We start from the raw sequence: 11,048 nt of genomic DNA, 5'->3' as shown, positions 1-11,048 counted from the left end.
CTGAAGCAGAGGCCGAACATGTCCGGCGGGATCAGACGCCGCTCAGAGGAGGACGGCGACGCATCCCGACCAGCGCCGATGCCAGGCTCGAGCTGCCTCCTGAGCGCACGCCGGCGCCGCCACATGGCCTTGCGGGAGGGGCCCGGCCGGCGCCAGCCCTCTGCTAGCACCGGAGCGGGGCCCACCGCCTGACCGCCATCTGCCGAGGAGGAGCGCGCCGATCCCAGCGATCCCGTGAGGCCCAGCCCGGAGACGATAGGCCGCTCCCGAGGGTGAGCCGACGAGACCGAAGGTGGACTGCGAGATCCAGACTCCATGGGGGGCAGCGGGGAGGGGAGCCCCGACGCCGCAGGAGACGGAGGTGGACGCCGGTGTCGGAGTGGCAGCCGGCGTGGGGAGGTGGACGCCGGCGCCGGAGTGGCCGCCGGCGTGGGGAGGGGGAGCGCTAGAGGGGATAAGACATCGATGGTAAGACAACATATTTCACTACCATTTCTCTTTTCAAGAACAAGCAACACCAACGATGCATGCCATTTTCATTAAGGATAAGGAGAGTAAGTTACAAGCTCTGAGTGCAAAGAATATTTTCTCTGGCACATAAAGAGGAAAGCGGACTGAAACCAAAGCCATCCACCGCAACCGAACTAAGCTACTCCTCTCTAATGCTTGCTTTCTTAGCAAGCACCCATTGCTTGTGCTTGTCTGCCGCTAAGCATAAAACTATCCGCACCATCGATGTCTTACCATCGAACACACTGGCGTTCCTCTCTAGCCAAAGCTTGCGGAATCCCACGATTAAGATCAAAGCCAATTCCCTTGCCTTAGCACAAGAGAACCTAATGCACATCGAGCAAAACCATTCTCTCACGTTGGTGTTTTAATTTGTAGTTCAGCTCCTAAGTCTGAAGCCGCGAAGGAAGAGAAACCAAAAATTGTCTGGCAAATGAGCATTGCACCATCAGATGGTTGATGGACCAACCATGTGAAGAACCGTTCCTTCGTGGGTGCCACAACTTAAGAAATTGGTCACAATTCTCTCAACATGCAAAGTGTCCACCTCATCGTCCCCACTAAGCCCATGCATTTAAGTTTTCTCTCCCACTAAGCCATGCAAATCTGCCACATAAGCGAACATCCCCACTAAGCCATGCAAAATCTGCCACATAAGCAACTTATAAATCACAATTATTTTTATATTAATCTATACATGTAATGCTGTCACATCATACATGCATGTTAGTCATTCTTCATATTTTTGTTTGAAATGATATTTTTAACAGTAATTCAAAATTTATATTCTATTTTTAGAGACATTCTTTTATTGATTTTCAAGCTTATATTTTCTTTTTATTAGTTTAGTTATTTTTTAGCAACTATGTATGAATTTTTTAACAAAGTTATTGCAACAACGCGCGGGGTATCATCTACTCACTCCGTCCCAAAATAGACACTTATTTTGTGATGGAGGGTGTCCGCTTTCTCCCTACCAGATTTCATATGTGTGTGTGTGTCTATATACGTGTTTTATCACCGCTGCGACGAAGAGTCGACAAATGTCAAGCTTGCCAACACATCATCTTCGCAGCACAAAACCCTTATTCTCTCTAGCAAAGGTTGCCTGGATACTCAGTGGCTACAGAATAAACGAGCGTTCACACCATGAACATTTCTTTAGAGCCCTACTAACGGGAAAATGATTTGTCACCGGAGTATGTGCGCTGGACGACGAGGACGTCCAGTATTAACTATGGCCGTCGACTGTCAAGCAAGAAGAATTTTCTCTTTTAGTAAGAAAGAAACGCGAGGCTGTTGAATTTTTTGCCCAAACAATTAGTAGGTGCCTGCATGGAGGATCATTTTCTTTTTGACGAAGGGAAGTACAGTAGGACCATATGGCACCGTATAACAACTTAACAAAACAAGATAGAAGCCAAAAATCTTTTTTTTCTCTTGACAGCACAGAAGCCAATAAGCTAATTGAGCCGCCAGCTGGATAGCAAAGTCGCAATGAAAGGGTCAAGAGGCAGGAGGAGCGCACATGCCGCACCCAATAAGCATAGGACGGCATCATGGATGGACGCTTTCGGCTGGACAGTTTGTCCCACGGGCAACCATTTGTCCCGGCCGCGACTGACGCATCTTCTTTACAAGCTTTCGAGCGTGACTCGTGGCCAGTCACTGCCCTTGTGATGTGGAAGGAGCCGTGGTGGACAGCTTTGTTCTCGTCTCGGTGGGGCGGGGATCGATCCCAACTCGAAAGATTGGGACGATTCGGTGGAGGAGCACCACGGAACGGGGTGGGCCCCAGCTCTCCTCCGGGGCCGTTATCTGCTCATTTCTTTATTCTTTTGCAGAGAGAAATCATTAATTTACGGTGCAGGCGAGGCCGGGCCAAAGTGCGTGACGCGCCCACTGTGCTCTTTTTTTTTTTTGAGGGGTACTGTGCTCTTTTTTCAACGTAGACGATCCTCTGCGCTCTGCTGTGTGCTCCCTCCTCGCTACGCCTACGGAGGGAGGGCCCGCCCGACAAGTCCCACAGTGCTGGCCACGTTCCATGTTCCAGAGAGGGCGCCACAGCTCACGCCGACCGACGCGGTCGACAACGACAGGTCAAAAGCATTCACTGCACCATTTGCGAGCCCGTGGTGCGTGGGTACGTGCCGCTGCCTGCCTGCCCGTACAGAACCGCTCGTCTCCTTGTGGGTATGGCCGTAGGTAGACCCGACTGACCCACCGGTGGTCACGTCCGAACCGTGCATCAGCCACGCCAAACTGACGGCAAGAGTCCCATCGCCAGTCGCCCCCTACGCCTCTACCCTACACTACCCAGCCCAAACCGCCTCTCCCATTTGGATCGCGTGTGCCACCAACAAAATGCGGCCCCATAAATAAGTTAGTGATACCAACAGGAACTGCCCGGCCCAGGTCGGCCTGGCTCGGTCAACGGACGGCCGGGATCGGCCCTCCTAGTCGCCACGGCCGCACGATAGGTCACCGGAGTCCAGCCCGGGAACTTCGCGGAAGGCACGCACCACGCCCCGCCCCGCGCCCCCAGATATGGGCTATAAAAAACAAACCAAAGGCGGAAAGAAATACTAGTATAGTCTATCCATCATTATTATTCGGCGTTGGTTGCGTCTTGGTTGCGCGGAGAGGCAAGGGATCTCTCGTTGAGAGGAGCAGATGAGATTGGTTGGAGAGGGACTGGTGCGGAGGAGCCACCACACCAGGCAGGGATTTCATTTCGTCTCCGGAGGGCTGAGGCTGAGTGGGTGCCCCGTCGCCGTCGGCCTACACTACGCGCTCTCTTTTTAATGCCCCGCCGCCGCACTCGCCTCGCCTACGCACCCTCCTCTTCTTCTTCTTCTCCCACTACTTCCTCTCCAGCCCGCTAGCTGCTGCGGCCTCTCTTCCGGAGGCTTGGAGTGATCACCAGGTAATTTTGAAGTAAGCTTGTAGTATATTTTCCTCGTCTTATTTCGGCGATATGAGATGTTGTTGCTGTTGTTGTTGTTGTTGTTGTTGTTGTTTGTGAGTGAGATTGGATTCGTCTTTCTAGATCGATCTTCCGCTGGGTTTGGGCGGTTACTTCGATTGTTTTCTTTTGTGGGTTATAAGTGCTGTAGTACTTCTCTTCTCCTTGGTGAGCTTCGTGAATTCCAAGTAGTGGTATAATGGGGCGCTTCGCTCTCACGCAAGCCGCAAAAAGCCTGTGTGAATTCCGAGTTTCTCTTCGGCACAACACGGTAGCGTGGCAGCCGAGTTCTCCGGATTCTGCTGCGCTTTTACTTTCTTCTTTTCCGCCGACAGTTAGTATCCAGTGTGAAATTGCTTTATGAGTTATGATTATTAGTATGATCTTGAGATGTGCTCATCCTGTCTTGATTCTTGAATGAATCGGCCTGACCTGTAGTAGTACTCCTTGGAAGATACTGTTATATTTGCAGTAAGTATGCCATCGGGTTCATCATTAACACCTGGTAGATTTGCCATGCCGTCGGTCCACCATTTAACACTTGGCAGATTTGTCCGTGCCTTCTGCTCAGCTAATTCTCCGACTCCTTCTCATGAAAAGACTTGTCGTGTCTTGGAAGTTAAAGAATTAATTTACTCTTGGTGTTGCAAATAGACAAAGGGATTTTTCTCCTAGTATGCTAGTAGCAGTTTCTTAGTATGATCCACCGTACCATCTGCCTGGCTATTCCGGGTTGGCATGCATTACTTGTGCCTTTCTGTACGTACTGTTGTTTTCTGCCTTTTTTGGGGGGAGACTGACTTCAGTTTCTACCAGAGAAAACAGGTTATTGTCTGCCAAGCTACTACACAGCAAGATGTCGGTAGCCAAGAAGGACGAGGTACTTGCAATTTCCTCATTGAATGTTAATTCTAGCTTGCTTGGATACACGTCTTTCCATTTCTATATGTACGTAAATCGTGCATGTTCTGTGAGCAGGTTTGCGGTCATCCGCTTGGGCTTCGGTTGGGTGAGCCGGCTGCTGGTGTTCCCATTAAGAAAAGGCCAGTTTTCTTATCCGACAAATCAGTTCCATCTGGAATGACACTCTCCATGAAGCCCCCATCTACTCCGACGGGGATGTCTGTCTCGGCTCTGGGGGCGGGCTTTAGCAATGAGCCTGTCTTGAATAGATCTAAATCGGATATTCCCAGTAGATCTTTTACTCCGTCGACGAACGAGAAGAAAGGCGTGCTACCTAATGGCTCAAGCGAGATCCCCTCTCGTGGAGAGAGTGGTAGACTAGGGAGCGTTGCTCCCGTTGCCAGATCACAGAGTCACAAGTTTCTGACTTTGGATTTACAGTTAGCGTTTCGTCAGAATCTCAAAATCAACTCTAATTCCCCTGTCAAGAAAGAGAAACTAGATCAGGGTTTCTCTATATTTCCTTCAGCAAGACCTCCCAAGGATGTGCAAACAACAAGTGGCATGGAATCTTCTTCTAACGCTAGCTTGGGAAAACTATCTAATTTAGATCTTAATGTATCACTGAACCCAGTTGATCAACTTGAAGGTTTGCCTACAATGCAGGCTGGCTTTAACATACCCCATCATACAACATTTCAGCATCAGAAAGCACAGGCTCCCCCAGTGGCACCCTTTTCTTCAGTAAGCAGTCGGCTGAGTCTAAATATTGACAATACTGTGAAACCGTCGAATGCATATCAACTTTCAAATAAGAGTGGATCACCTGATGTTACCTTAGATTTGCAACTTAAACCACCAACCAGACCTGAGCTTGGAATAAGCTGGAAAGGCCTTGCTCCTGATCCAGAGCTAAGCCTCTCTCTATCTGGTAATCACACAGATGAGCCTAAGGGTCTGAATGTTCCTGATGCTATATTTACACCTGAACCTGTTGAAAGAGCCAATAAGATCAGCCAGGCGGTTCCTACACCAGTCTCTGATAAATCACCCGCTGAGAAGATTTCGAAGCCTGTGGCGTGTAATGTAAATCCTCACACCACTATGCCACAAACAGTTTCTGGAAATGTGGAGATAATGCCCAGTAATTTGGTGAAGAAAGAGCCTGGAGAACCTACACGGCAACATATCCAGAACAATGTAGAAAAGGCACCTCTGTTCGTCCAACAACGTGTTGGACAGGCTAGCAGTAGTGCTGAATTTGAAAAAACTGGCAACCTAAACCAAGTGTGTGGTAAATCTGGCTTTGATTTGTACTCTGGAAATTTTCCAAATGGTAGTGGTGCCCGCAATGGATTGGAGGTAGTGACTGATAGTGTTCCTGTACAAACTGGCAAATTGTGTGGTGCTGCTTGCACTGAGAAATTTATCAAGCGTGAAGAAGTGACAACTGCCGTCCCAAGCCCTGTGATTGCAACAGTAAGTGGTCAGTCTGATTCATTAATTGCTAAATCACTGCATTTGGAAGGTAATGTTGCCAGCCCTGTTGTTGGATTATGTGAATCAGCTAGTCAACCCACCATTTCTGCTTCGGGACCTGCAAGCTGTACTCCTGTTAAAGCTACTACTGATTGTAAACCAGCAGTTAATCAGGTTCATGCTCGCAAAAATGTGGCCCGGAAGCCTTGTGATGTATCCCGAAGTTCCTCCAACCCAACAGCTGAATCTTTGGTTTTCAATTCTCTGCACCGAGCTGTATTTGATGGTATGTCCCAAGGAAGTGCTTCAATGGACTTTTCAGAGGATTGTGATAATGCTGTTTCACAGCTGCCTACTACCAATAAGCCTCATGTCGAGTCATTGGGTAATAGTCAAATTACTGAGGTTAATGACTTAATCACTGAGCCGCGGAAAGAAGATGATAGTAATATGCATCACGACTGTTTGTCCGTGACAAATAAGGTTCACATTCAGGGCACTGGTGATGTGAAGCGTGTTAATACGCCAGATGTCATTGCCACTCATTCAGGTGAGGAGGAGCGTGAAAGTGAGGTTTCTGTTAATGGGAGAGCCAAAGACAAACAATTGTTGACATCTGATAAGAATTCCCCACTGAATAAAACTGACGTTACCAGGGAAGATGTTAAGATTTCCGCAGGTGCCAGTTCAGCAAATCTTACAAGACCACCTATTTTGGGAACTTCAGGTTCCCATAAAATAGATTCTACCAGGCAATCTCCAAAGACATTTGATTACACTGTCGAGAAGTGTAGAATCCCAGTGATAAAATCTGAAAGGAGTCAGTCTCCTGATGGTAAGAAAGCTGCTAATTGTAGCGAGAGCAATACAAAAATTGCTGCTGTAAAGAGTGAGCATGGGACAGAAAAGGAAGAGATTGCAAGAGGCTCTAATTTACAGCCAAACGATCCAGTTTTGGGTGAGGATTCACTTGTTGATGGAGCTTCGACCAGTCAACTACCTAATGAATCTACAGAGGTAAAATCGACAGGTGAAAGATCAGAACATGAAAAATCCAAACCTGACTCTTGCATGACATCTTCTGTACAGATTGAAAAAGATGGACAGGTTAATGGGTCACATTGGCGAGATGTGGCAAATGCTTATGTTAATAGGTATGATTCTTGTTATTCTTAGCATGGCTGGTTTTGCCCTGTGCGTATTTATATTTCTTGGTTTTATCCTTGACTGTTGTTACAGAAGGTTGTCCTCTTTATTTTTCTTTACAGGAATGAAAGATGGGAGAGGTTCATGCAGTCTGAGCGAGAGAACAACAGCGAGTTCCATGGTGGCAGAGACATGAACAATCAACGGAGGATGGACCCACGTTATCGTGGTCGTGGTGGTGGATATCATGGCCATCCAAGGAACTTCAGGGGTCCAAGAATGAGCGATGAGTCTGAAATTGACTTTGAAGATGAACCTATTGTTGGCAGAAGGAGGCCACATGAAAATGAGTACGGGCACTTGCACCGAACTCAGCATAGGCGGCTGCGTTCACCACCGCATCAGATGCCTGGCTGTCTCATGAGAGAAATGGAACATGACAGATTTTCTGGGAGAGAGATTATGGACCCTAGGCTGTTGGATCACGGGCAGATGGATGATGTCCGAGATGACATGATGGAACAGAGGTTTTTCATGCCCCATCCTCATTCACAGCACACTCTAGGTGATCATGCATTTATCCACAGGGACAGGAGTCATTCACCTGGTCAAAGAAGGGGCGCCCCCGTGCATTTCCACCGGGGACGGTCCCCTGAAACCATGCACAGATCACCGCCAGTAAACAGAAGTGACAGACCATACTTACCTCATCAACGCCACATACGACGCCGTGGTTCTCCATTCGACCGAGTAGGACATGACGATAGAGGTATGCAAAGGAACATGAAGCGGTGCGGCATGCATCAAGGTGTGGAAGGTGAGACCTTTGGGCCACCTTTACATCCCGCTCAACTAGCCGAGATACATGCAGAGGCTGAGCTTACAGAGAGAAGGAGGTTTGGGGAGAGGAGAGCGTATCGTCGATCCTTGGAACGGAGCCCCATGGGCGGCGACGAGGAGATGCTGCCGTACCAAGGCGATGGCGACATCGACTTTGCTGATGGTGATGGCGGTCCACGGGAGCCTGACGGCCGCTTCAGGAACAGAATGGAGCACCGAGCAAGGGGCGAGCAGGAAGACGGCTTCAGGTACCGTGGCCCTCAGGGGGGGTGCCGTGACGGCAACCCGAATGACAGTAGATCGAAGAAGAGGAGGTACTGACCTGCCAATGAATGAATCTGAATCTTCTACCGACTAATACATAGTGGCATTTTGATTCAGCCGTCGTCGCTTCTGTTAGCCAAATCAACAAGTGTTTGCTGACCATACCGCCCCCCTCTTCCTACATTGGTTTGTTTGTTGCGTTCTTTCTCAGGAGGTATGCTGCAGCGTAATAATATCTACAGTGATACACATGTTACACTGATGAGATGAGCGTCATCGGGTGACTGCTTGGTATAAGCTGAAGCTAGCAGCATGTCAACATGGTGGCCAAACTCTTTTGACATTTCTCGCCAAATCTTCAAACTAAACGAGAGATGGCCTGAAGCTGCTTGCAGAAGTGTCTCTTTCTCCGTCTACCTACTTGCTGCACGGTATTGGTAGGGCGACCTGTATTAAAGCGACTTGTCTTCACTATAATTTGCCTAGTTGTTGGTCTGGAAAAGCAGATGGGATACGGTACGGTACGCATACAATACCCACCCGGTTTGGATGTGGTTTAATTAGGACTTGTTGCTGTCTTTGGACCAGACTTTTTACCTACTGTTTATTAATGGGTGTGACCTGCACCACCGCCGGGCAATTTGCATCGAATAAAAGTCCGCACTGTGTTTGGCATTGCCTTTTTCTTATGGAGGAGTGGAAAAGTAAGCAGCAGCAGCTGCTGGGAATTTCTCATGATGGATGCTCGTCTTGTGCGTTAGTCAAGTCCACCTGTGATCTGGCGATGTGGAAAAACTGTGTTGCGACGATGCGTATCATTGGCTGCGCTGCTCGTATACGAGGTGCCATTGGTTGGTCGCCTGTTTAGCGCGGGCCACGCCATGGAAATTCTTTGGACGGTGTGGTGGAGCTGTGGATAAGAGTAGACCACGCAGACACACGACATCATTGATATCCCCTGCGTTGGGCAGAATATGGTCCACGTAGCAAACGCAGTCACGGACGAGGACCAACGGCAGCGGTTTGTTGTTTGGCTCCACTTTTGTCCATTTCGTGGAAATTCTCCTGTTTAAGACGATCCGAGAAAGAAAATCTACAAGTGCAAGTACACATCCCACATCTCGGTAGCAATGCCCCAAAAAATATCTCAACAGCCACACACGGCAGCCTCGACGGAGTTTCTTCTCAACACAGTGGGGAACTTCCATCCACGAAAGAAATTCAATCTCATCTCACCTAGTAAAATGAAACAAGTGTCCCTTAAAAAAAACGAAACAATTCTGGAAGTGGAGTTAAAAAAAGGTCAGCCGACTGTAAGTAAACATTCTGTATTTTTTTGAACTCGCGTGGTTAAGCAATTTCAGTTTTTACAGCACAGCTCGGCAACTCCGGAGGTTGTACGTAATAAATTACAAAATGGAAGCATCCTACCGACGAGACCAAAACCAACCAAGCTCATTCCCCGCTCGTCGGCGCCTTGGGCGGCGCCGGCGCCGGCCAGACGCTGATCCGCTCCTTCTCGTACTTGACGTACACGGTGCCGGTCGCGACGATCGTGTACACCTGCAGGAACAGCGTGGGCGCCTGGTGGTACTTCACCAGGGACTTGCCGGAGCCGAGCTCCACCAGCAGCAGCGCGGTGAGGCCCACCGTGGCCAGCAGGCCGTTGAGCCGCTCGCTGTAGGCGGTGAAGCCGAACTCCACGGGCAGGCCGAGGGCCGACCGGGGCTCCCGCAGCGGCACCGGCGGCAGCGTGACGGCGTTGGACTCGGCGGCCGCCTTCCTCTTGCGCGCCCCGGCGCTACCCCGCTTCTTGGGCCCGACGCGGGACTTCAGCTGCAGGACGCGCTTCTCGAACTCCTCGTCCGCGGCGGGGGCGGTGGCGACCGGGGCCGGCGTCTCCGGCCCGGCGGCGGCGTCATCGCCGGAGCTTGCCCGGAGAGGCGCGTGGAGGCGGCCGTGCCAGAGCGGGGCGCGGAGGGTGGGGACGGAGAAGGGGCTGGAGAGCGGCGTCGCCATTGCTCCCTTGGGCGCATGTGTGCACCAGCACTTCATCGTCGCGCGGCTGCTTGGCTGGCTCCCCTCCTGGTTTGCCGCTGGTTTTGGATAACTTTCGGTGGTCGATGCGTGGCTCCGCTGCCTGCACGGGGCCTTGAAAGCTGCCGCACGTTGCAAAATGGAAATTGTAGGCGGGGACGTGGGGTTTCTACATCCAGGAGCATTTTGCTCCTGGTTTGAACAGTAAAATAAAAAATAGAAAGAAGAATTCAAAGCATTCTGATTTTTTTGGCATACTTTCACAAATGTTTGTTGTGCATGCACACGTAACCACATTGGTGGAAGGCGTGGTAAAAAAAACTATGCCCTGAACATGTTACTTACAAAAGCATTTTGGAGCTATAATTTTGTTGTTTTGGCATGACTTTCACCTATGTGATTTTGTGGTGAAATTTTGCATGCACAACAAACATTTGTGAAAGTATTTCACCAAAAAATCAGAATTTTTTGATTTTTATTGAATTTTTTTGATTTACTGTTACACCATGAGCATTTCTCCTGGGTGTAGAAAGGTACTTCCGGCGTCTCAAGTGTTTGTTCGAGAGAATATTGGGAGCTTAAATATAACAAGAAAATTGGTGTGTCATTACAATCCTGGTTGGCCACATCTAAGCACAGAATCTCGGGCCAGCTGAAACTTTGCTGGGCCTTCTCCTCTCCTGGCCCGTAAGGCCTTGTACAATGCAAGGTGTTTATAAAGATTTTTTTATTTTAAAAAAGGCCATTATGGCTTGCGTTGGACGCGAAGCAAATTATCAAGGAGCAACAATGATAGCATTGTAAGAGAGACCAAGCAGCGAGCAACCCAATTTAACTGCAAACTTACCTTTAAAGGACGAACGGCAAATAAAGAAGCAGATAGTTTAGCTAACTTTTCCAATTC

The 11,048-nt window shown here is 49.2% G+C and overlaps 1 protein-coding gene and 1 pseudogene across 1 annotated transcript; one reads left to right on the top strand and one right to left on the bottom strand.

The window, feature by feature from the left end:
* Positions 1–3,463: 3,463 nt before the first annotated feature.
* On the top strand, positions 3,464–8,796 carry LOC123092530 (uncharacterized; annotated as a pseudogene).
* A 623-nt stretch (positions 8,797–9,419) lies between these two features.
* Positions 9,420–10,319, bottom strand: LOC123092531 (uncharacterized). Its single transcript, XM_044514331.1, has one exon. The coding sequence runs from the start codon at positions 10,160–10,162 to the stop codon at positions 9,563–9,565; it is 600 nt and encodes a 199-aa protein (XP_044370266.1). The 5' UTR covers positions 10,163–10,319; the 3' UTR covers positions 9,420–9,562.
* Between the last annotated feature and the right edge of the window lie 729 nt (positions 10,320–11,048).

Source organism: Triticum aestivum, chromosome 4B (assembly GCF_018294505.1).
Source record: "Triticum aestivum cultivar Chinese Spring chromosome 4B, IWGSC CS RefSeq v2.1, whole genome shotgun sequence".
NCBI classification, from domain to species: Eukaryota; Viridiplantae; Streptophyta; class Magnoliopsida; order Poales; family Poaceae; genus Triticum; species Triticum aestivum.
This window is presented reverse-complemented; position numbering and strand designations above follow the sequence as displayed.

What these genes read in the sequence shown, in the direction of transcription:
- LOC123092531 (XM_044514331.1), bottom strand. Translation starts at nt 10,162, where the DNA reads ATGAAGTGCTGGTGCACACATGCGCCCAAGGGAGCAATGGCGACGCCG.